Source organism: Bombus vosnesenskii, unplaced genomic scaffold (genome assembly GCF_011952255.1).
Source record: "Bombus vosnesenskii isolate JDL3184/JDL3185 unplaced genomic scaffold, Bvos_JDL3184-5_v1.1 scf7180000013264, whole genome shotgun sequence".
NCBI classification, from domain to species: Eukaryota; Metazoa; Arthropoda; class Insecta; order Hymenoptera; family Apidae; genus Bombus; species Bombus vosnesenskii.
This window is the reverse complement of record NW_022882924.1, coordinates 3,668,398-3,695,640: the sequence shown is the minus strand read 5'-3', so window position 1 is coordinate 3,695,640 and position 27,243 is coordinate 3,668,398. Positions and strand designations below refer to the sequence as shown.

The 27,243-nt window shown below is 43.6% G+C and overlaps 1 protein-coding gene across 3 annotated transcripts in view; it reads left to right on the top strand.

Annotated features, from left to right (window-relative positions):
• Positions 1 to 27,243, top strand: part of LOC117241051 (lachesin-like) — a 283,131-nt gene that overhangs the window by 217,118 nt on the left and 38,770 nt on the right. For 2 of the 3 annotated variants that reach the window (XM_033507043.1, XM_033507041.1), the window contains 4 exons: positions 8,701 to 8,829; positions 14,848 to 15,132; positions 15,721 to 15,783; positions 24,105 to 24,260. In XM_033507043.1, the coding sequence (XP_033362934.1) occupies positions 8,701 to 8,829; positions 14,848 to 15,132; positions 15,721 to 15,783; positions 24,105 to 24,260 (633 nt within the window). The remainder of the gene's footprint in view (positions 1 to 8,700; positions 8,830 to 14,847; positions 15,133 to 15,720; positions 15,784 to 24,104; positions 24,261 to 27,243) is intronic. The other variant, XM_033507047.1, reaches the window with a different exon arrangement.

Below are 27,243 nucleotides of genomic sequence, written 5' to 3'. Positions count from 1 at the left end.
GTGAAATACACGTTTCTGAAGTTTTTCATCCGAAACACGATGGATCGTTGCTATGATCTAACATAGCGAGTGTAGTGGTTGGATGCATAAGTGGATCTATCTATGCTCCTGTATTATCCTATCTTCTAATTACCGCCAATTTTTCATCTACTGACGCTGTATAAAGTATCTTTTCCTGTATCTCTATTTTTCAATAAAGCGTTGCTTCCATCAGACTCTACGTTTCGTTTCTGTGATCGCACGAAGGTAGCAAGAAAAGTACCACTAAATGATGCGAAATTTAAGTTGAACCGAATTAATCCGCGTGTACATACGATAATACGTACAATGATGCACACACGCACCTTTCGTAGTCGCTGTAATTCCCACATAGCTACACTCTTCCAAAACTATCTCGGCAAATCTCGTCTATTTATACGAGCAAAATATCAAATATCAAAAGATGAGAAATACGCGGTGCAAACGTAACTGTGTAACCTTGACAAGGCAATTAGCGATATCCCGCGGAAACTTGGAATTGCCAGTGCAAGTGGACAAAATGCAACGGTATTCACGATTGTCCTGCATCGCCTCAGACTATCACTTTGACGTGGCTCGTCGGCATGGAAATCCGGCCGATATATAACGAGCGACATCCCATACCTAATATCGTTCAACGGGGAGATGAAATTCGGTGCGCGCAGCGAGTTACAGTCTCGTTAAAAGTTACCGACGCCAGCGAATCGAGAACGCTGCGAAACCCGCTTCGAGCGGAGACGCGACATTATCGGGGCTGCCATTCGATCGTTCGCTCGCACACACTCGCCACGCAAATTCGCGAGCAACTTTTTTTTTTCCTCTGACTTTGGCTCAGGGAACGAGACCCAACCGTTTCAAAGGTTTTCCACGGGTCAATGGATGTTGATTGACCGGTCCTCCAGGGCCATTCGAACGTGGGCACAATGTAAAGTGGCGAGAAATCGGGCTCAGTTCTAGGAACATTGCCGAGGACAGAGATCAGGGAAAGATCGTTCTGAAAACGTGGATTGAAAGATAGAAGCTTTACTTGATTTTAGGAAGCGATTCTTTCGGATTGAATCGACTAGATTGTTAGAAAGAGATGAAACGCGTAAGAGTGATATTCTAGCGTTGGCAGATAATTTGATTTCGTACGCGGTGCAGCAGAACGTGTTATACAACTGGATGAAAAGTTATTTTACGTGTAAAAATAAGTGGGAAAGCTAGAATAAAACGACGTAAATAGAAGATTCGTTTTCAAGGACTCGTAGCTTGAACCGCGTCTCTACATAGTCACAGAATTTTCGAATATTTTATTACAAACTTTCGACGTTATTTTTACATGTAGATAGAGTAGAACTCCACTTGTATAAAATTTGTTGGTTTAAAGAAAATTTTAGTTAGTGCTGGATCGAATGAACTGCCGCTATTTTAATTCTCCTTAATGTTCAAATGCTTTTAATTTGAAAAAGTCCGTTAAACGTTTATCGAATACCAGTGAATTGATTATATGTACAGACACTTTCCTACGAGAGAAGAAAAATATGACAAACTAATTGGCGATACTGGCTCTCAAGACTTTCTTCTTTATTATAGCGTAAATACGTACGCGACGCTACACAATATACACGCATCAACGCGTTTGGAACGCGTACACACATCCGAAAGTCCATCAAACGACTACTGAAACCGGTTTATAATCGTGTCAAGACTAATCGTCCTTTGACCATCCCACGCGCCATAATATGGCAGACTTGTGTAACAGACGGTGCAATAGAAAGGAAGCCAACTCGAACCGTGTGAGAAATTGCTCAGTTATCTTACATCTGTGCTAGCCGGTTCTCGAAAGCTGCAGAGTGAATTAAGAGAATAAAAGAACTTTTGTTTGTTCGTATTTAATGAAGCCGGGAGTAAACGGCGCGTTGCCTGCTTCCTCGCAGAAAAATGAACGCCGCCAGCCTGCGAAATGTAATTTTATCTAACGTTAGACGTTTAAATTCTAATGTAAATGAAACTCTTTCTTCCATTTTTGTTCCTTCTTCCTTTCTTTTCTTTTTTTATTTTTTTTTTTTTTTGTTACACTTCAACGTTAAAAATTAAACGTTATCCGTTGTTTCGGACGTTGGCATATCTATTTGCGTGTTTTACGACATATAAAAATGGTTGTCACGATACGATCTATACAATGATGAAACAAGTGTACGAGACGAGTATCGATTTTGAAGAAGCAAGGCGAAGGGGATATGGAGTGTTTTTAGCTCGATCTAAATTCGGCGTTGATCAAGTGTCGAACCACGGGAAAACGATCCATTTGAAAAATGAAGAGTTACAACTCTCCGGAATGGCACTCGTGTACATACATACGCTTCACCGGGCGACGCAGGATTAAACGGCGCTCACGCAATATTTATACTTCATTCTATTTATTGCGCTTGGCGAGTATTTACACATAAATACCGATGTTTCGATGTATAGCAATCGTGTCAATATTGTATCGATAGCGGCCGAGAGTCGCGACGCGCGTCGCAATATCGCTCGGTCCCGGCATCCATCCGACGTAATTAAATGTCGAGTAATGATTGACGAACCTTTGCTCGTAGTTTGCCATTTGAAAGTGTTCCGTTTGCCATCGTCCTATCCACTATACCGAGCAGTGTCCCTGTCGAAACTAAATTCCCTAGCGAAAAAGCTGCACCAAAACGCAAAGCGCAAGAGAAGAGAAACTTCGGCGAATCGTCTTTCATCGAACGTCCAGACGGATCAAACGCTATCGGCCGAAAGGAGGTTAATTTGTTTACGTGCGCCGGTTCGAACAGTTTCCCGTTCAATTAGCCAACCAGCCAGTTTGGTCCGCATGAATGTTGCAGAACCAAGTTGTAGCGACTCGATGTGTACAGAACGCCTATTGAAATATCGTCGAATGATCGAACTACAATCCGAAGATCTGATGAGATATAGAAGCACAGAAAGAGAGAGAGAGAGAGAGAGAGAGAGGAAGGAGAATAAAAAATATCCTGTTGCATAGATCCCGACCGACGGTTAATATTGTCTCTTGACCCCAGATATATTCGCGTGGCCACGACGTCAGAGAAATCCGAATTGTTATCGGTTGCGTGAACGTTAACAGGCAGAATAATCAATATTTGCCGATACGACCGAAATTCACCGGCCCTCGCTAGACGCTTATGATGTTGATTTAGTATATACGATATTGCCAGGTAAATAAGCCACGTCGATATTCCATTACTCTTTCGTTTGCTGTTTGTTTAATCCCCGTTTGCCTATAATTTTACACTTTAACTAGTTTTCCCGGTTTTATCTTTCGTTGCGTCGGCTACGACCGTTCGTTCTAACTCCGTGCCTTTTATCACAATCGTCGAAGACAATTATCGCTACTATCTATCTTAGAATTTTAACTTCGGTCGTTTAAAAATTGATAAGACAGAAAAATTGTAAGAAAAAACATGACCCGTCGATAACAAAGAGTAAATAGTAAGCGATACGTTGCCCGTTGCACGTTATCACACGCCACTCACTGTAAAGTGAATCATTCGGGCCACCAAAGCGCAAGCACCACTTAAATCAAATCCTATCGCGTTAGATGGCGGAACGGTTTCGCAATGTTCGCAATTTCAGCGCGGACAAATTCATAGCGATCGTCAGCGGCCGCCACTTAAAGTCTCCGCTCATGACACACCCAGCTGTCTCGTTTTTCGAGCGGTTTCTCGCGAAATTCTCGTCCGTGGCTCGCATAGTCGGTGTGGATCGTAAAAGGCTGGAATTTCTACTCAAACATCCGCGAAGCCACGCTTCGGGGCATCCGCAGCCTCTCTAAAGCTTCATACAAATTCATGACCGGCTGGCCTAACCATTTCGCGGCGAGTCATTCCCCTAAGTTTTGGGGCGATAGGCGGCCGTGCGGCGGTTTCGTACGTTCTAACACGTGGCGTTCGCGTACGCGCGGTTTGTAACGCTGTTTGCAGGCCCCCCGGGCCATTTGTTCGTTGAAAACCGCGACACCTTTAAACCATGGGCTTTTCTCGCGATTACATTCGTTTTTTCGCGCCTACCGTGCCAGCTGGCAGAGAAAAAGCACGGAGAAAAAAGAATGCCGCCTCTTTCCCCCTTTCATCTCGTCAGGGCGATAAATGAAATTAAAGAGGCGTGGAACAAAGACGACAGGGACGTTTAATTAAACCGGGAATCGAATAATTAATCGCTTAATCAAATTTTACTAGCGCCGAGTGTAAATCGGTCGAGATGTGCTCATCGCCTTCGAGCCCAGATAGTTTTCGGGCGAAAGTAGAATGGGACCGTCTATGGTCGGACACGACACGATGAATCGTTTAGAGAAATTTTCTGCGGTCGCAACTTCTGAACGGTTTATCGTGTTACGAGTATCTCGAACGAAAGTTGCTTCATAAAATTATAGAATGGGAGAATTACAAAAATATTACGGAACGAGAGGGAAACGAAGGAGGAGTAAAAATTAATCTTTGTTAGCAATTTTCGTTCCACGCTCGTTCGTCGTTCGGTATTGCATTCCATCGGAGAGAAATTGCATTACTTTGGAAAAAACGATGTTAAAACGAGCCCTGAAACAAGTTCCAACGATATTCTTTCGCACGACACACCAGCACAGCCCCCGATAATGAAGTTTCTGCTTGTCGCTGGCCGTTATGCAGCATAAAAATTTCAATGAAACTCTTCTTTCGAAATGGCTATTAGCAACCGCCTGGCTCGATGTATCGATTTGCATCTCTCTCGGCTTTGAACCAGGCGCTACTCCCTAAACACTCTTCTGCTACCAATAGACGAATACATTAATAGAGAATGAAGCGATAGTGAAATAAAGTTGTATAGGAAGTCGATATCGTTCCGATAGAAGGACAAACGATTGTCGCGCGTACCCTTCTGCTCTAATGTCCGATAAACCAGTTGTCCAACAATATGTCTGAATATTTTTATTCGTTGACCGTAACCGAAGAAACGTTCATTATAGTCAGCAAAAAGCGGCATAACGAGATCGTAAAATCAGGTCACGAGTTAAAGTTTGCTTTTGAATTTAAGGTGTTCCGGCGAACATACGGATGTGGAATTTCGCTTAAGACGATACGTCTTCCTTTACGTCTAAAAAAAGAAAAAAATTAGTATATCCATCACTATATCCTTTAAAGAACGAGCTCTTCGTAAAATGGAACGTTTATAATCCAATTCTGTCTTGTATTCTGAAACTTCGTCGAGCCACTAACGACAAGAAGAATTAATTTCAAAAAAGCTGACACGAGTGCTTGCGTGCGTATAAAGTACGTACGGCTCTAGGTGCAGCTAATCGATCGATGTCATCATTTAACTCTTTACTTTACGACCTCAATACGTATATCTTTCTCGTCAATCTTACCGTTTCTCCATTATTATGTTCGAAATACGAGACTTCGATGAATAACCGTACGAATCACAGAAACGAAACAGAAAAATAGAGAGGAAAGGACGACGCGTGCAGCGAATTATCTCGCGGGGCAGAGGTCGACAGCCGGAAGCAGGGAAATTCTGGTTCCTCTCAATTATTCGTCGGTATCGATCGGATGCCTTGGCGGACGCAAGCGTTGCGACGAGTGTCGCCGGTCTGTCGTACACGCGGAAAGACAGTTTGGCAGGGTATGTGTCTCGTGAAAGAAACATTGCCACCCGCCGACGCACTAATGGCCGGTAGGTTAATCGCGACTAGGAGGCGAGTAAAGCCGGAATAAACCCGCGTAAAGATTTATGAACGCACCGTGAAAAGAGGAGATTGCTGATTCGCCGCGCGGCTGCCGCGGGATTTCATCTGTCCGCTCAGGGATTCTCGTGGCTCGTGATTGTTTTCCAAAGAGCGCCGCCGATTGGATGAAGTAACGTTTCCAAGAAAAACATGCGCGCGCGATTATACGAACGCGAATGAAAAAGCCGAGCGCGGCCCTGAAAATTGTTTGCTTATTTTCAAGAATCGAGAGTGGATTTAGAAAGGAGGGGAAACGCTCGAAAATGATAAAAAATACATGGGGAAATTTTCGAAGGAAATGAAATCGAGTTTATGTAAAATCGAGCGGAACCGGGTGGAGATTTATGAACGTTAACAAGTCGCGTTGAAGAGGTTAGATATTGTCGGATGGTCGTAAAAAGGACCGTCTTCTTTCTAATTTATCGACTTTCACCGGCTCTCTCATTAATTATTTTCACGGATAGATGTCGTAAGAAGCCGAAGACGTACCAGAGGACTTGCTCTTAATCCCTGTGGAAATATTTTTCCCAGGGTTTTCCCAGCGCGTCAACGAGACCGGAAGCGAGAAAACGAGGCCGCATATTTTAATAATATTTGATGTTTAAAGACGGAAAAGTACAATCTCTTTACCCTTGTGAATCGAGGAAAGTATGAAGAAAGTGGTGAGATACCGATCCCTGGTCCAAAGAACCGTCGGTTCACCCTAGTTAAGCAGTCGAGAATTACCTGGTTGCAACTTTTTCCAACAGCGATATGAATTAAACAATCACAACCGTATCCGCAGACTGTTTCTGCGAAACAGTCGTCCAAACTTTGCCGGAGTAATTTCATTAATTACTTCTGGTATTCGCTCCTTCGCAATTTTTACTCGTATTTTTTCCCGCGCTTATGATAAAATATCTTCGATGCAAATTCTAAAATCCGCATAATCGATGATCCGAGTTTAAGGGAAAGAAGTGAAGCTATACCCATCCGGTTCATCCTCGTGAAATTTCTCTTCCTTTAATGAATACGCATCGCTTCGAACAAAGAGCTCGTTAATTAGAATCACTGCACCGGTATAAATATATATTTACAAAACGAAGCTAATTTCCGTTCTTCGAACGCAATTAAATTTTATCATCGATATCATAATTTTTGCGTGAAACGACACTTCGCGAACGCGGCGTTAACCTAACGACGCGACGCCTGTGTCAGGCTAATGAACGGGACGCCGTTTTGTCTTCCACGGGGAGCGCAAGGGAAAAAAGAACGATCCATTTTCTCGCAGCTGCGATGATAATGATAATAATAATAATTACGAGCCTTTTGCCACGACGCGGCAGTTCCTCGTGACCTAGTATCGTTCTTTCACGGTTTATTCTCTCTTTCTGCCCTTCGTTTCTCTTACCTTCCACTTCTCTTCTTCTTCTTCTTCTTCTTCTTCTTCTTCTTCTTTCTGTTCTGCTTTTTCTCCCTCTTCGATGTGAGGAACTAGGTTTTACTCGCAGAATCGTTAAAAGACATCGGAACACCGGTCGTACGTGGTCGATGAAACACCTTCGGGAAGCTGACTCCGCTCAATGTTAATACCTTTGAAATCGAAATCGCGAAGCAGTTCATTTACGAAACCGTTGGAGCTCGGTATTTCGCACAGCTTTTCCTTCTTTCCCTTTTTCGTCCTCTCCTCGCTGCCTCTCTTTCTTTGCTTCTACGACGATATGAAGGACTAAAAGACGGCTTAACGACTTGGGAGGCGAACGACAGTTTTTGATATTCGTCCCGTAAAGGCCGGCCTCGCCGTCTTTTTCCCTTCGTAGTCTTTTACCGCCGCACTTTCGGCCAAACTTTTAACGCCGCGCTAACTTTTTACGCGTCGTCGCGGGAACGCTTCGTCGAACGATGGCTTAAAAATTATTCGACTGACAGGACATCGTGACCCCTTCTCTATTAACTATGAATTGGTTTCAAGTTGTACGAACGCTCGCGCCTGGATTCGAGTTCCAAAGATTCGACGTTTCGATCGTGCCTTTCATTGTTTACGACTGCACGTTGCAACAAAGTTTTACATTACAACGTTCCATTCCTGTTTACCACGTCCCTGTTCTTCGTTTACAAAGCTCGCTTTGACGAAAAGGAGAAAATGAAATGCAAGCTCTAGCGTGTAAATTAGCAGGAAGATGAGGCTGTTGAAACAACATTCAAAACAATGATTCTTTTTCACTTCATAATTATTATTCAATAACGCAAGAACGATCGACGAGGATAAGCTAATTAATGTAAATTAAAATATAATGTACCCTTTTCAAGTTACCTACGAATTGCGTCGAATGTGTCTTAAAATGACGAAGTTACGATAATACAGTAAATTAAACGAAAAATACAGTAAAATTAAGTAATTTGACTGAAATTATCGTGAATCATCCTATTCGAGGATACCAACCGAGGATTAAGTGGAATAGAAAACAGTGGTCATTTCTATGAATCGCAACAGACTGCATTCGTAAAAAGAAATTAAACGTCTCTCAAAAAATTTCTCTTTTAAGGGTCGGTGAAATCGATAAAGGGAAGACAAACGATGACGTCAGGAATAATAAAAAGGATAGAAAAACTCACTCGGTAGATTGATGCGTGTTCCAGTGGGTTCGCCGGTTCGCTTTTTCCTACCACTTCCTCTTTTTTGTTTACTTCCAATTCTCTCTCTGTCTCTCCCTCACTCTCTCTCTCTCTCTCTCTCTCTCAAACACAGACACACAACCACTTGTTCTCTTTCTTTTTTTACAACCCGCTCTGGAAAAAGGGTTTCATTTAACCGAGAAAGTTTCGTCGATAAAACCATGCCGGTTTTCTCTTCGGAGAATCCTGTTTATACGTTTATGTCGAACGCGACTGTTTGTTCCGGGCGCTACACGCTATATTTGCACGGGCGACCGGGCTGAATCAATTTCTGCTTTTGGTTTCAGTGTCTCTGTACGATGGCGAACAATTAAACTTGACGAGGATCACGCGCAATGAAATGGGCGCGTATCTGTGCATCGCGACCAATGGCGTACCACCAACAGTCAGCAAAAGGATCACCGTGGACGTCGAATGTGAGTGGATTTGAAGATACGCTGAAGGGATACACCGTGTCTGTGTGTGTGTTCGTTCATCGTGTTACGCGTATCTAAGTCAACCACCGCGTTTTTAATCTCCTGTTACCCGTTGTATTTGCTTTGGCGAGTCGAAAAGGATTTCTCTGTCAGAGATACTCGATTCAATAAGAGAAACAAGATGCTCGGTTATTATTAACGAACGCTGGCAAATGATAAAATAAAGGAGCGTCGAGTTTCAGCTGCGTTGGTTCGCGTTTCCTTAGGTTTCTTTTCAATTTAGTTACTTGGGAATATTTATTTACTCGTGGACGAAAGTGGAATTTCGTAGAAATTGATCGACCAAAGAATCCGTAAAAGAGCCCGTAAAATCGTTATATTCATCGGCAATGTTATATCTACCGGATTTTGCTTATCATTTTACTATAGCTGTTTAAATGAGTTTTAATTATTCAACGATGTGATTATTAATTAGCTTGTATAATGTCAAAAGCATAATATTGAAAGTGTACATAATTCATATTTAACCCGTTCACGCTCGTACACTTATACGCGACATTGGACTTTATAAATTATCAACTGATTGAACGTTAAACAATTCTTTTCGGCACAGTTAGCTTCGATCGGCTTGTGGTCTTACGAAAACATCAGAGAGCCTATGTTTCTATTACGATTAATCAGTACGAGCAATATTTTTCGCTGTTTAAAGAAAGTTTTATCCGCAAAGGACTAGCAAGTCTGGATTTTCGAAATTGGCTTGAAATTTTTGCGCGTTACGTTTCCCCTGCGAATTTTCTCTCAACGATCTTCTCGCAAACTTTAAGAAAATTCGACCGCGGAGAACTTTGCGCTAAAAAAAATTGCAACGAAGATTCAAATTGAAATTAACTTTCGTCCGAAATGAAACGATATCATCTGACGCAAATCCTTCTCGATGTAACGAGACAATTGACTAAAAGAAACGTAATCAATGCGAAACGAAAGCGGTACAGAGAATGATCGAGGCTAATGATACTCGAAACGTTCACCGCAGAAAGTAAATTCCATAATCAAGTACCCGAGAGGGAAGTTGGAGAAAAGATGCTTCGACACGGTATTGTTTGAATTTCATTTCACGAATTGCATCGAGCTCCGGCGTAGGCAACGCACCGACGTCGGCGTCGACGATCCAACGAGAAAGAAGGGAAGAAGAGGGTGAGCAGATGCGCCGTTAGGAAAACTCGAGGGAAATACCAGGGCAGGTCGACGGGAGCGAGCGCAGCGTCCCGCCGCTGCTGGTCATTTTTCCCTTTTATTCGTTCCATTCGTTCGTGTCACTTGACGCCGGCTTTGTGTGCGTACGCGTCCCAACAACCAAACGAGAGGAAGAGAGAGGCCGCAGGACAGCCAGGCGCTGTCCTTTGAATATTTAGAAAGGTGCAGACATATTTTATTTAGACCGACGAGAAAACAGCCGGCTTCCGGCTCTCTGCTCACGAAACTCCGCCGCTCCAGCACTTTTGTTTCCCTGTGCCTTCTGCTTTCCGTGACGCGTTTGAATAATTCTCACCAGTCCTCTCGAGATCCGTCTCTGCTCGATTCCTGGACCTGCTTCGGTATCTCGAATCAGGAAATTAAGAGTGCATTAACGATTCGAAGATCGCGAAAATTTTCATCGAAATAATTGTCAGGGATTTTGGTTCAGTTGGGCGGATCACTCAGAACGCACGCGTTATCGGCAAGGATTTTCTTTCTCGTTTTGCGATCGACTCTTCTAGAAAGAATATTCGTGTTCTTTCGGACGATACTTCTATTCACGTGCCAAAGAATCGTTATGGTCGGAACAGCGAGAATCGACACTCAAATTGCACGTATCGCTTATTAATTATTCGATGAATATTAAAAACGGAAACGTTGGATATGGATTAAATTATCTTTCGATTAATGGACATGCCAATACTGTTGATTAATTCATTTTCATTTCGATCTATTTTAACGCACGGAACAGACAAGAAGGGATATTAAGCGATTGCTGTTGCTAAAAATCACCAAGCGGAGAGGCCGTGAACTTGCGCGTCAACATAGGCCAATGTAATTTCTGCTCTCGCCCATCTGCACAGCAGCGCCCGAACTTCAAGAAGTACCTTCCATAAATCGTTCGAACGTACAATAGCAACGTGCTAAATACCGTCGACGGTCCTTAAAGTGCGTCGTTGTTATCACGTTTACGTAGTTTTTCCAGCGATAGGGTTGTTTTATCGTTTCATGAATCAGTGGCAAGCACAATTACAACCAGTAATTTTGCTTCTCTTTGGAAGAAACAGTCTCTCTCCCGGGACTAAAGACTGCAATACCCTTCCCACCTCTTGCGAAGAATTTATTCCTGGTCGACCGGCCATCCAGAAACATCAAGAGAATACACTTCCTCCCCCTTAATCCAGATTGTATCGGAGGGATTTCCGTTTCGCGTATTCTACTAGCGCCACTTGCGCCCGCTTTGTTCGAAAGCGTGTGGCAAAAGGGGAACGAGAACGTGGGGCAGAGTGGCTGGCTGCTTTGAGTGCTTAGGGGAGACATATTTTATTCAAATGCACAAGATAATCTCGGTTTGCGTTGCGATCGCAAAAGATTCTCCATCTTAGATATTCATCTTGCCAACAAGGATGTCATTGTTTAAAGTCGACGTTGTTTGTCTCTCGCGAAAGTTTCCCGTCTTTTTACATCGATTGGTCGAAACAGGCTGTTTGTGCGACATTTTTCATATACGTAACGAAGCCATGTCAACAGTCGCGGATTTACCAAACGATTCGTGACGACGTCTTGTCTTCCGTGTCACCGAGGTGGCTAAATTCATAGTACGAGCGAAGCGAAATGCAGATTCTTTGGTGCGAAATAAAACGAAAATGCAGAATAAGAAAATGGATACCTCGTTCTCGAGGTAACTGAGTTCGAAAAGTTGTCAAATATGCGGTTGATTTATTTCCAATTGGATAAAACTGGATAATTGGCAGCAGGTTACCGTGCGCGTGGAAATAAATAAAAAACGAGGATAATTGTTCTAACTTGGCTTGTACCATTAGGCTCGCGATATATACAAATCCTGCTCTTTCAAATGTAAAGAAGCGTAAATCGAAAATATTGCACGTCGATGGTAGAAATAATCATTCGAATAGGAGGAGGCGATAAAAGAGCCGGTCGCACTGGAGAATGGGCTTTTTTGCGGCCAGTGAAAAATGAGGGGTGAAACGGTTATCTGGGATTACCGGGGTGGGACCACGGAAAAAGATATTCGATCAACGCGCGGGATCTGAGGTGTCCTTGCTGGATTACAAAAGTCCCGCGATCGTCTCGCTTAATGCTCTTCGAAGTCTCCTGGGAGGCATTATACAAATTCTAACCAACCTTGGACAGACCAAAGTGACAGAAAAATAGATTCGCGGCGTCCTTTGGCCGCGTTTTCCTTCCATTCGTTCGTCATCTTCTCTCGTCTGACCTAATTTCAACCTAATTCCTCGTGAGACGAAAAAGAAACAAAAATTATCGTACGTACATTCGAATCTTAAATCTATTCGAGGAAATTATAGAAGATTCAACGGATTGGTACAAAATAACTGTTCTTTAATCTCGCGTTGGTGGGAAAAAGTCGAAGGCAAAGTACCAGCAAGAATCCGATTAGTTTTGTTGCTCGATTACGCGATAACTGGAAACTCGAACTAACAAAGTACGCCTAGCCCTTGGTAATTAATGGCTACATCCCTAGTTTCGATAATTAAGATGCTGCTGAAGCAGAAAATCCTTTTGAAGACAACAAAGTTCATCCTATGGAAGAGTAAACCTGCTTCGAAATGTTTCCTTTGTTCCGAGTCTCGCGTGTTTTTAGACATTCAGAAACGAAACATATTTTCTCCGTGTTCTTCGCTTTTTGTCGCTTCAGAGTTAGCCAGTGGAAGGAATGCGAATCTTCCAGTCTCGATTATTGACTGCGATCGTCTACAGATCGGAGAAGAAGCAAATAGCATACGTATCGTAGATGGAAGAACATTGAGGCAATTTAAATCGAAGGCTGCAAAGATTAATTGCGAAATATTTGCTCGGAGATTTTCATTTCAATAATTAACCGTGTGCTTTGTCTTACAACGTGAATTCAGCGTTTCGACCGTTAAACGCAACCTAAAGGCCGCGACGTGCTTTGCGATATGCGAGCGTGTGTCGTGAAAAATGTAACAGTCGAGACTTCGCGTGTATCAAAGCTGGAGTTGCGGAACAAACGTTTGTGACGTCACGCTAGTCAAGTTTTCAGCAATGCCTGCTACTATTCTCTAACACATTCCTTCATGAACCGCCGAAAATTTACATAATCCAGAACATCCAATCTTGTGGAAGATTGGAAATACATTGAAGCGATTTATAGACAGCGCGCGTCCGCTGGATTAATTTCACTGAGAGCAACAATTCGCGGGAACGTTGATGACGAAGAGGAAAGGCGCGGAAACGAAGGAAAGGCGAACGTAGATAGAGTCGATGGTGGGAAATCGGGAGAAGTATGCGTTAATTAGGGTCAGCGCTGGCAATTTGTGGATTTGTGGCCAGCCTGATGCATACCGCCGATGGCCAGCCTCGAGAGATGGTTGCTGCGCCGCCAGCTCCATGTTATTCGTCTACGGTTAACCTCGTTCGTTCCGCCACCAGTTTTGCCCCAGTCGTCGTCTACGCCTACGTACACGGCCTATCTGCTGCACTTTCGTGTAATTAATTGCCGACGGTGGTTCTCGTTAAATCGCCCGATCGTCCGAAACGTCCGTATCCGGCGGACACGAACTCGCGTCGAAAGGTCGACGAGTCGAATTTGCTTGGGAAGTCGCCGATGACGCCGAAAGCCTGACCGAATTACGCGACCTGCATCCTCCAGATTAATCTCTAAACTAGCTAGTTTCCACCGGTTCTAATCAAATTGTCGGCGAGGTTGCGCCAAATAACTTGCTCAAACGTTCTGAATGTTAGCAATCCTCGATCGGTCGGAAGCTCGAGGCGAAAAAATTCTTGGTCCTCGTTTCCTTTGGCGCGTTTCAATCCACGGAACGCCCAATTCGACTTTATCCCCGTTGATTGGCCTGCATGGTTTCTAATCCGGGGTTTCATGCAGCCGCAACAAAGTTTCCCTGCCAGTTTCCTGTTTATTCCGGCGGATTGAACTACGAACGTCGCACGGTTATTTTCTACGCGGTGCGCCATCTACTCGGCGTGGTATTTACATTTGATCAATCCCAGGAGAACGAAGAAAGATGGAGAATATTACGTCGTAGCCTGGTGTTTTCGTTTTATGGTTGAGCAAGGGAAAAAGAACTCGCTCGTAAGGAAGGAAGTTTTTCACCTGGAATCTTTGCTTTTAGTGGGTTGATGATGCGCGGAAACTGGCGGGACTCGCGGATCCAGAAGTTCTTCCGGAGCAATTCTATTTACAGCAGGGAACAGGATAGAGAAGAAAAGATAGTATCGTATCGAATAACATCCGCGTTATTGTTCTCGACAAAGAGGTGCCGCTTTGTTTCTCTTCTCCTGATTTTACTACTTGTTTCATTCATCAAACTTTGAATCGAGTCGAATATCTCCGAAGACCTCGTTCTCCTATTCTTTCTAAACAGAGTTGTTTAATTATCAAACTTCACGATCCACGGTCAGGATCCACGAGTCCGTCAACTTCAGCGGCAGAAGGAAAATAAATTAAAGCGCGAGATTCGTTAACGACACTGATACTTCAACGTTGGCAACCTAAGATCCATATTCCACGAAAGCTTTAAGCTTCTCAACCGTTTATAACTGTGGGCTATCGATCACCATAATCGCTGAAACAGCTCGGTATAATTCACAGCCAGTGATTTCGTGGAAGATAAATCGTAGAACGGTTCGAGCATAGTCCCCCATAAACATCCACGTCGACTTAATCGTTGCCGTGGACGTCACCGCGGACGATTATTCATTTACCGTAGACCAGGTTTCTCGGTTTCTAATCGTAACCGATTCCTCCGTTTATTGTTAAAGTCTCGCCGATGATCTTCGTGCCGAATCAGCTGGTCGGTGCACCAGCTGGGACGAACGTAACGATCGACTGCCACACGGAAGCTTATCCACGGGCGATGAGCTACTGGTTCCTTGGCGCCGAGATGATACTGTCCAACGAGAAGTATACCACCAGCATCATGGAGAACAGTTACAGGGCGTACATGAGGCTGACCATAAGAAATCTGCAGGATGGTGACTTCGGCAACTATCGTTGCATCAGCAAGAACTCGCTGGGCGAGACTGAGGGTTCCATCAGATTGTATGGTAAGATAATAATAAATAAATAATCGAAGAACGTTAAAATCGTTGAAACGATGTTCCAAGTTTTCCGCCGCTTTTTTCTTATCCATATCTTTGCGTCATATTTTTGTATCTGTGTAATTAGATGTAGGAAGTATGATTGGTGGGATGATACACTTTTGTGCACAATTCAAGCGACACTTGTTAATTGTAAATACTTAAATAACATAAAAGTAAATATTAATCCGTGTATTTTCTACTAGTGTTACTAGTTGGCAGGAAATTAAAGGTTTCGTAGAAGAATACCACTGTAAGTAGAATTAGTGGTCAGACAAATGCGACTTCGTTATTTTATTACGTAATACCATTAGTAGATTTGTCGATTTTGACTCATTTGAAATATGGACAAATATTTTAAACATCTTAGAACGTAAAAAGGAATTCGTGTAATTTCAAGGTAGATTCGTAATTCGATTGTTCAGGCGAAATTCTTCGTGGCATCTTCGTAAATTCAGTGATCGATCGATGACTCGTGATAAAGTTAAAGTTGACTGAACGATTGGGAAAATAGCTTCGAAGCTGAACCTTCAAGATGCATAATTTTTATTTCAGCAATTCCGAAACCATCCGCAGCGCCGAAGGCCACGGAGATCAAGAGCAGCGCCAACAAAGAAGGTGAGAGCCTCATTGAATATTGCACTTCGAGCCCCGAAATCGATATCACGTAGGTCCTCTCCGACGCTTCCCTCTTCATCGAACTCATTATATCCGTGTTTTATTTTCGAATCTACTGCCAAAAAGTTGCACCCCTTGCGTTTCCATGCAGCTGCAACCACCAAGCGGCCAAACAGCACAGCTGGAAATTGAATGGTCGAGGCTAAACCAGGCGAATTGCGAAATATTTAAATTTCGTAGTAACATGCTCGACCATTAAATTTCACGAGAGATCAAGAGGTTTACTTTGGTAGTCCAAACAATTTAGACGAGAGTCCCGTGTCCGTATCGATTGCTTCACGGTTGGTTGGAGCACAGTAGGAACGTTGTCCCATCTCCTTCGAAAAGGGATACGTTTCCCTACAATCGACTACGAACATCCTCGATACGCCAACGACATCCGTTTTGCCTTACAGTATATCATCTCTTTTAGATTCGCCAGTTTGATCTTTCCGTTAAAGACGCTCGTCCTATACAATTAGAAATTCGAAGAATTTGTCCACTGACGTAATTTTGACCAGGGAATGGGCCTCCTTTTAATTTCACAGTAATAAAATTGGAAAATTTCTAGTTGAAAATTAACCCTTTGTCTGATATCGAGTTACCGTTTCAGTTTGACAAAGGCAGATTCTGCTTGAAACGAAATTTCATTTACATCCTAATTTTGCTTCCAATTGTTCAGATCGAAGAATTACATATAACGTCTCGACATTTCACAGCCAGCACAGTATTGCGGATTACGACAGTTAATAATTGCTCGATCAGCTATTTCAGAAGCTTACGAGGCAAGCGATCAAGGCCAAAGACGAATCCATGAAAATGTGTGACTATGTTTGACGGTAAAACGCCGTGGCGTTGACCGACCAGAGGATTATTCTCGAAGAAAAACATCTCTGAACGAGCAATTACGCAGGAGCGCAATCCTCGGCGAAACTAGCGATTCTAACTCTCGAATGTAATCTTTGCATTAGGTGTGCACATTGTGGCGCGTGTATTATTAAAGCAGCGCGAATAACTTGGGCGGATGCCTAGGTCAGGTCCCTGTGGCTCTGGCCCGGTGTTCTCGCAACGAAACCAATCTCAATATGCTGCATTATTAACGCCATACAAGGCTCGGTCACGACGGTATTACCACCATTAAGCTTCGCGATTTTACTCGTAGCTTGACTCGCCCGGCAAACCATGGATTATTGTTAGATCTTACGACTTACGCGACTGCCCTTAGCTACAGATTTTCACCTGGGACACGATCTTTGTCCCGCCGTTTTTGCCAACCTACGGCTAACATTTGTCGAATAGAAAATCCGTTCTATCGTGCGCAGATTCAATTTTCAAGAGGTTCTGCCTTGTCGAAGACTGAACACGCGGAACGATCGAGTCATGATTAACCCATACGTATCCTAAAGAAGATGAAAAGTATCGCCAAAGATGTCGTTCGTTGGATTTTCAAGTACAGATAGATCAAAGACGGTAAAAATCTTAATATCTCGAGGGAATATTTCGATAAGAAAAGCAGTACTAGCGTTTTAAACGTATCGCGTTACTTGACAGATGTCACGCCAAAGAAATTATTTATATTATTGACAATTTCATTAGTATCGACAGATTGTCTGCTGTCAGATTTTCATCTCGCGGGTCTAATGTAATCTCCGGTCTAATCGAAATTACCAATTTCGTATACAAGAATACCGCACATTTTTCTTCGCCATTTAACGAAATAGCAAACGTAATCCAAAAATCGTCTATGTATGTTTCGGACACGTACGCGCAATACAGCTATCGATGGCTGGAAATGCGGAAAATTGTTAAGGAATTTTAAGAGAATGAAATTTAGGCTATCTTTGAACGAATAGATGGGAAAAGGTTTATTCGTGTTGATAATTAACGGAACTTAAATATGGTGCAATTTTCCGAGCGTGTAACTCACGCGTTCATTAAGGTTGCGAGATGACTGAAAAAGGGAAACGAAATGTAACGACGTAACGATCCTCTCGAGCGAGGATTTCCAACCTGTTTCCAGTCAGGCATCGTGCAACTGTCGCACGGTTTTATCGTAATATACGAGGCGGATGATTGACTGCCGTGCACGAGAAAGTTTCGCGAAATCGGGCGGTGGTTCGTGTTCGTCGCCTTCCGTGGCTCGAAATCAATCTTAATATTAGCGAATTATTAATGACCCGACCGTGGCGGGCAATAACTCACGAATGGGACGTTAAGCGCCACCGAACAGTTTCCAATGGGACCGCGTTGCTCCTTATCTGGCCAGATAAGACTCGAAGAGGAAGCGAGACCTTCGAGGTTGACGTATCGATCGACAAACCCCTTGACACTTGGCTTTCCTCCATTCAACCATGTACAGATCATTTCTTTGAATCCGTGTCGAAATGATACAATTACAAAATATACTTCGTGGAAACGATATACAACGAGATCGTGAAATCGGTCAGTAGTTAAAGTTTACAATTTTCGATAAATCGTAACATCTAATTGAAGATACATGGAGAGTCGTAGGGACCTCAAAATCAATTCTTTCTTCGCGGTAAGGTAACATAAGGTTATTGATTTTATTAGATTCAATCTTGAACGTCGCACGGAATAATCAAACTAGTTATATATCGTAAGACGCTACTACGGTGTAACATGATAACGAAAAAGTGAAAAACACATATGTCTACGATAAAAAATTTATAGATCAAGACATCGTATAGATCGTTACAAGATAATCGTTACGTAGCTTACGTCGAATAAAACAGACAAAAATGGCACAAAGAAAAACAGCGAAACATCGCTTCTTATCAATTTTGAAATGATATAGAAGACATCTTAACCAAGTCGGACGGAACTGGTATCTCGGCTTGGTGCTTTATCTTGTGAGCTCGCTATTTCTTTTCCATCGAGTATAAAGATAATACAATAATTCAAAATAATTCGCCTTTTATATATATATATATATATATATATATATATATATATCGAACTTCCGAACGCACAAAAAAGGAATGTTGCTGCGTTTATCGGTCCATGGTGACCACCCGCGAATCTAAAGGATGATTTTAATTCTATATCGGAGCATTATATTGTCGGGTCGACCGGTGACCCAATTAACCGCATTTAGAATTCAATTACCGCTGTCCTGGCGAGAGGCCGCGCGAGGCCAGATTGCACTGTTGCGAACAGATATCCGACGAAATCGGTATCGGCTCGCGTAAGAATCGCAAAATCGCTCGGTCAATGCCAACGTTAAAGAAATATTCCAAGTTCTATTCGATTTAGAATGGTATACTTTGCTGTTTGTCACGTTACTGTGTAACTATGTAACTACTATGTAGTGTTGCTATAACGAATATGTTTAAAAGATGCAGAATTTTCCTATGATTTTAGACACGTTTACTTTATTAGTATTTTTAGTATAGACTAAGTGTTGTAACAAGTATGTTTTTGAACGATATCTTAGATCTAGAAACTTCGTATATATGTATACTTTCCACCTTATAGATAACCATTTTAGTTTAGTGTAAAATGTAGCCTGATTTAGCGTTACCAATATGCATCGTGCAACAGTTCCGGGATGCTGCGAGAATTAAAAAAGAAAAGTGCTTAACTTACGATGATTCGTTAGAATCTACTATGTAACCTGATAAATTCTTATTACAAATTTCGCTGCTATAAAGTCGAACTAGCCGGTAAATCTGCACGGAGCGAGCCCATTATTTATACCGGCTTATAACTCGTTAAACACGTCTCTAAATCTTCCTTTCAAAAAGTGAACTTTACGATCGCTTGGAATTTCCTCTCTTTCTCTACCTCTTTGTGCCCTCCATTCTGTGCCCCTTCGCCTCGTTGGAATGGTTGCTTCTCGCCGAAGGGTTGGGATTAGGCCCACGAGAATATACGATATTTAATAATGCCTCGACACACTAGTTGCCTCTCGGGACACCCATCGATCCTACCGGCCGTAATTAATTATCGTGGAGCAAGGAGGCCGGAATTATTTCTGGTATTAGCCTCTGGGCTCTGACGCGTCGACCTTTTTACTTGCGAGTATGCTTTATCGAACAATCGACTCTAGACACCGGACAAAGAGATCGATGCTTCCTTAAAAACGATATTTCCCTCCTTAGGGACGCTCGTCTTCGATGGAAAACGTAATACTAACGCTTACTTGTTGGTTTCAGTACACGTTCGTTCAGTACAGAGCGAATTGTAACTTTAGCCGAACCGTGTCTCCTTTCTCTCTCTCTCTCTCTCTCTTTCTATCTATCTATCTATCTATCTATCTCTTTCTCTATACGTAAATTAGTCTACAGAATCCCTTTCTCGCGCAAGGGAAAAATTTCAACGTTTACAGGGTTGGTTAAGCTATTATTCGGAGACAAGAGAAACGGATAGAACAATCAGCGTTAACTCCCTGAACACGTCGATTCGTTTGATTCGCGTTTCAATCGGCTCAAAGGCTCCTATACGCACGGGAGATCAGGTCCGATCCGAATCGCTTCTAACTTCCAATTGAATTACTTCCGACCGATCTCCCTGACCGTTCGCGATCTCGCTGCCGGGCAAGACTCTCGTCCCGATCTTTCCTCCGCGTCGCATCGAACAAGACACGGAATTAATTTCTCGATTTGTCCGAGGCGATCTCTTGTTCGAGCCACGCGGTCGTTTAATAAGTACACAATACCGCGGTACAAAGAGCACCTCGTCGTCTCTAAGAAGAAAACGAGACAACGGTTGACCCGTCTATTTCCTCTCGTTGGCCGAACTTTTCCGTTTAAAAGCAGATATAGGAGTGGCTCGAGTCCAAGGGTAGCCTGTTCCCTCTGGATGCACCGGAGGAATCCACGATTACCCCGCTACTCGATCCGCGGATTCCTGTTTCACGGTGGATGCGTTCGCAAGAAACCAGAAAGGTGGCACAGAGCCCTTAAATTTTCAACAAGTTATTCGGAAAGTTGGCCTGGACGCGGCAACACGGAGGAAATAAGAAAACGGAGGCTGCTTGAGGAACAAGGAAGAAAATAAGGGTGGAGAAATGGTACAAAGGTGTGGCGGACGAAAACCGGATGAAATACGAGGCTGGTCGCGATTGCTCGGGCCGTCGGTATACGAAAGGAAACACCCTGCAGAGAGAGGCGGTCTTTGTGCGCTTGTAGGACGAGGATACACAAGAGCCGGCCGTGTTCTTGACTCAGCAAAGATGGTAGCCCCGGCCATATTGTTACGAGAAAGCAGAGAGGACAGGGACGAGCCAGGGACGGCGACGACGTTGTAGCAGTGGGTGCAAAGGCTACGAAACAAAGTTCGTGCGGGCGTATTTAAACTTTTATTCGAAAACTTTTTAGCGTCACCCCGTAGCATCGTCGACGATGCCGTTGTCATCGTTGCTCGCGTGCAACCCCCGTGCACGATGTTTAAAGGGCCGCTTATTTGCCAGCCAGAAATGAAAGAAAAGAGGCTTCTGCGAGAAAGTTGCTCCTTGCATAGGAAGAACTCGCGGGCAACGCGCCGCTTCTCCTAGAATCTTCGAGAACATGGAATATTTCAGGAGAACGAACGAACCAGAAGTACGAAGGAGCGAGTTGACTCGGGATTATGAATCCGGGAAGGGAATTAATTGAGCGGATGCCTCTCTCGAAATTCGCCCTGCTAACCTGCTCACCTGTTTATTTTCGGACCAAGCTCCGTCGGCGAAGCTACTTCTTATTCGCAACGCGAAAACTTCCCCTCTTGGAAATTAATTATTTCTTGTCCCCTGAACCGGCGTTTAATCTCGCATGCTTTTGGTAAATTGTTAACGAGCCGACGAAATTTTCTGTGAAATTCCTATCGCTCTCCTTCCGTAATCGGTTTAGCTTTTCGCTCAGACATACGATAGCGTAAATTTAATCGCGAGGTAACTATATCATGGATATATACGTAGCTGGAGAATATTTCTTATCGGCGAATAAGTATTCTTCTAAAGGACAGGCGCGAAACTTGACATCGTCTTGTACAATTATACGACGCACGCGGGATAACTTGGAATATTCCGAGCGATTATAGAGGCCAGAAATAACTAGCGAACCATCTTACCAAGCCACAAATGTGTATAGAGGCTAACGATATGTACAATGGTATATGGTCCCGTGTTGGACATGAATCCGAATTGCGCCCTTGGTTGATGCGCGCTATGCAAAATTACCATCCGAGCGAAGTTTCAATCTTCTCTGCGCAAAGATTGCCTTAGGGCCACCGCTGTAGCGGTTGTAGACCTTGGACTTCAGTCTGGCTATTCCGCTTTGTTTTCACTGTATGTATAGTGGCTCTAAGTTTGTTTATCGACTAGTTCAAACCGATCGTAATTCGATAGAATCATATGGCACGTCTGTATTTTGTTCGATGAAATCGTTTTCTCCGATTCAAAAGCCACGACTATTAGATACAAGTATTTTATTATCACTGTCAGTTACAAGGAGAACTCGAGACGGGCAAACGAGGAAACAGGAGTAACAGACATAACAGACATATTTGTGTAACATTCTCGGATCGAGGGGCGGCTTCCGTCGTAGTTGCGAGGAGTTGAGAGAACTCCGGGCCGAGTTTGAGAATTAAGAGAGGACTCGATCCTTGCGAAGGACGTGCGGCAAGCGCGGCTGGATGGAGAAGACAAAAAGAAGCCAAGGGTAATATCGAAACGACTGAATTCCGGCGAAGTTTTGAAACGGTAGCGTGCTCGCATCCTTAAAGAAAATTCCAGTTTCAAGCGGTTTGCGAGAGGACGTATTTCGCGTGAACGAACTTACAGATCCTCGAGCAAACTCGAGAGGATCCCTGACCCGCGTTCGATCCGTGGAATTTCGAATTCGCTCGTATAAACCCGCGTAGCTGGCTTTCCCATATAATATAATAATACTTCCGACTTCATGGGCCATTTATTCGCCAGTCGATATTCCTCTTTTTCGACCGATCGAAACGTAGAGCACGCAAACCAGAAACGGTCGGAAAGCAGCGCCTGACTTGGTCGAGAGCGATTAGATACGAAAAGAAGAAGATTTGGTCGACCGTGAATCATCGATGTCGAGAATCCTGGAAAATCGTAAAGAATCGCTCGTCCCGTATCCACTCTTGTCTTTTTTTCTTTCCATCGCGACTCTTTGTGCGGCTCTTCCTCTTTGTCGACCGCGCACGGTTCAATGGAACGTCCGTCACCATCGAACGCAACAAGTTGAACTTGACTGCTTTTCAAAGAAGCTGCCGGAATTCATCAAACCGCTGCGCTGCCGCGCGGTCGGTGCTTGCCCGTTTTCAACTCGTCCACTCGAAACACCGTTCTCTGTGAAACGATAGAGGACATTCTGGCTGGCGTTTCCTTTCCCGATGAACGATCGCGGCCATCCCCAAACCCGCGAGCAACCCTCGTTCGTTCAATGCTTGCGTTTCACACACGGTGTGTTTCGTTTTATTCGACGAAATCCGCAGGAAACGCTGAGCGTTCCTTTGCTTTCGAAAGGGTGGATTTTCGACATCGAGAAAAAAGAAAAAGACGACGATTATGAAGCTCGAACTAATCGCGCCGGATTACCAACTGACTTTAGCGGATAATAGGGCTACGCTCGGTGGTTTCGCAGTTTTCCAACTTTCGCTCTCCCGTTCTATGTTCGTCGAGTGCTCTTGATGGCTCTCCGAGCACGTTTTTAGAAAGTTCCACTATGAAGGGTATTCGAAGTTCCGCCGGATCAGGATAAAATATCTTTCGCCGGAATTTGCCTAAACTTTCTTTGCCCGTATTCGAGAAATGCATATATAAACCGGTGGAATCCTCGGTCGTCTCGATTCCGTTTCCAAATAACCGTCGATACCGTTGCGCGCGATACGACATCCATACACCAGCCTCGTTTAATCGGTCGAATAGAAAAAACGAATTAAATGGTTTCCTTAACCGCGCATCGTATTAAGTCCCTATGGTTACGCAACGATCTCGCGCAGCTGTGATCGGAATTCAATTAAGAAACGGGAAGAGATCGGTTCCGATTGCAACGATTCTAGCCGTGAAATTCGCCCGGGTCGCTTGTATGGTGTGCGATGGTTGCACGAGGACGACGATTAAACGATAGAAAGGCGAAACAAAAATTAGAAAACGAAAGAAAAAGAAATGATAGAGTAGCGGGGGAATAAAAAAAGAAACGACGAGTAAATAAATAAAAAAGGGAAACATGTTTTCGTAAAGAGGAAAGCAACGGAGAGGAAGAGAGGGAGAGAAAGAGAGTTGGCTGGGTTAGATGAGAAAGGTCCTAATCTATTTTCAGGACGACCGAGCACGCCGTCACCAGCAAAAAGGCCGACCACCGTGTGGCCATCCTCGTACAACCCCTACTATACGAAAAGGACAGAGAGGCCGCCTCCCCCGAGCGAGGAGAGGGTCGAGAGGCCAGAGCAGAAGCTACGTGGTAGCCAGAGCACAGGTGAGGCTTGCATTCTCTCATCTGGCCCTCCCTCTCCCGCTCTTTCTTTCGTTTCTCGTGTGTCTCTGTGTTGACTCCCTTCGATTTTATTCATCACGCACATAAATACACGCAAACACGTCACCCTTTTATTCGCCGCGCGTCTTCCAGGCTGTTCTCTGTTACGCGATATTCTGCACCAATGCATCCCACGCGCACAGGCTAAATTGATTGGAACGCGCGTGTAATAGAAAGGAAGACAGATCTTGGGGCCGGGAAGGGGTTGATTCGCGACGATTGTTGCCGAAACGTTCGATACTCGATTTCGATAAGACTCCGCCGTTCGCTTCGAAACTATTAAGAAACGAGGAAGACTCGTGCCGTTTCGTGGAATAACCACGCTGGCACGAGTTTCAGGGGAGGAAAGTTGAACTCGAGCTCGCGCAGCTGAAAGAATATACGCGTCTTCCAGGTTCGGTCGTACGAGAAATATACAAAATTTCCTTAGTATCGCTGTCAAACGTTTTACGGATGACCAAAGAACGTCCTTAAGAGTAACGCACAAGTTTATCGGTGCTTTTAAAGCTGCCTTCTCGCCGTACAAGGAAAGTAGCGATATTCTCCGTTTACGGTAATCTTACGTTTAGAAGGTAGAACGTATGAAAGTAAATCTTGCTGCCATATTTTGCGCTCTTACGATTGCCAAGCTTCGCAAACATTTTGTTTTGTTCCTTTCTTTTTTTCAACGATGCTAGTGGTTTGTTTGCGCGTAGCTTCTTTGAAACGTAGAACGCTTAAAAATAGAACGGCGTAGACGCTGATTTAAATTTCACGGTCAACGGCCGACAACGACCACGACATTTTTAGTTATGTCGCGTGTGTATTTCGTTAAATCGCACTGTCCTCGTTTCCAGACCCAAGATATCTGCTTACGTAAGACATCAGGCCTCTTAGTCTAAAGCAGCTCGCTGTAAACTCATCCTCGCGTTTGAAATTTAAGGGTAACCCTGTTTGCGCTGCATAATGCATCGCGTGTTTACAAGAATCCTTGCGTAGACAAGAATTTAATGCGTTAAGGGGCGCGTGGAGCGGAAAACAGCCGCGGGCTAGGCGAAAACAGCCGCATACCTGGTCTCGTCGCCCTCTTCGACTCATCCTCTTTTCTCATTTACGCAAATAAGATCGCGACCCGGCTTCTTTACGGTCTTGAAAGTAGCAACGACGTAATCACGTACGGGGTAATTCGGACAGCGTAGCGTATAATTTCAAGAATTCTCTCGGTGAGACAGAAAAGATTTGCCCTTCCTTCGTGCAACCTGTAAATTTTATATAAAGCTCTCTTGTCCTTGCCTTGTTCCATCGAAATAGCCGAAGTCGAATTTATCCTGTTCCACTTTCACTTCATACGCTTCATACGCGATGAGACGACGATGCGAACAGCGTTTATCCGTCGTGTTCCTCCAAACCGAAACCATCTAATAAAATTCGTCTTGAGATGTTAAAAAGAGGAATCTAACACGTTGCAGATATATCATCGCCACGCTCAAGCTCCAGTCTCGAATTTATTATACGCGTTATGCGAAACAGTTTGAAATTTGATTAGCACTGTAACAAGAACCGATAATCGCGATTATACGTGTATAAGGTTTAATGTTTGCATACAGATGCATCGTTGTGAAAGACGTGTCTGTAAAAGAAAGACACTTTCCGGACGACCTAATACATTTTCATAATTACGACAGTTATATCTCATTACATTGATAATGTAACGTCAAGATGTTTCGTATAATACATACGATAATACGTAAAAATTTGTCGATCCGAGATAGCAAAAAGAGTCGAATTAAAATTACGTGTTTAGAATGTTGACGGACCGCCGCGGAGAAACCGGTAGTTTGCGATCAGGTCGTTTTGATGAAGCGTAGAATAGATGAATGGCCACTCGAATCGTTAACGAGATAACGAGCTTCACTGAAATGGTCCGGGAAGCCATTCCATGGCAACGTCATTAAATTCAAACCGGAACCATGGATCGACTGAATGAAACCTTTAATAAGACGTTTAGCCCTTAATGGCCAATGTCGGCCACAATATTTATCTTAATAGCCGATGAATGGAACGATGCTTTCGATTCACCACGATTCGTGTAGTCTTCGTAATATCATCTGGCGCTTCAGCAATCTGATTTCCATATTCATGCAAAGTCAATATTTGTAGACCTGAATTTACCATTGTTATGTCGATTAAATTCGAACAGTTACATTTATCGTCGTCAATGCGAAAGTAGGAAATATGACTGGCTCGTTTATCACAATTTTTTGACAAAGGCAAAAAATTGTGCATTATTAACGTAGAATCTGTAGCAAATTGAAGCTTCAACGGTTTTGGAAATTTGTCTACGACTGTGCGTTAAAACGTCCGCGACTCAAGCTGTAAATGAATCGCGTTTAACTCTTCGAAGAATCTATTAGGTTGTCCAAAAAGTTTCTTTCGTTTTATGAGGAAATAATAGACGCACGTTTTTTGGTTTATATTATTTTGTCGAATTACGTACGATCCATTTTGTTCTGTTGAGACAAAAGAGAGATTTCACGGACTTGGTTTCACGTTTATACGAAGGTGCATTGTTGTAAAAAATACGTTTGCGAAGGAAAGACACTTTCCGGACAACCTATATTTCGAACGAGTTTTTCCTACCGAAAATCATTCGCGAAACCGTATTGGGGAAAAAGTAAATACCAGGCCTCGTTGAAGTATTTATCGTTTCGTTGTCGTGATACAAATAGCTCGGTGCACACCGGCCATAAAGTATCCTCGAGGGTGTTATCACGTGGCGATTCGTGTCACCGGTGAAGCATCGTGCCGACTGATGCCCATTCATTTCCATTCATTAACGACCGTTAACGGGGTAATGTTTTAGCCGATCCGGAGAAAAATCAACGGGAGGTCTATCCGGGAATCTGTCAATTATCCGCGAACTTTCGGCCATGAAATAGCACCCGAT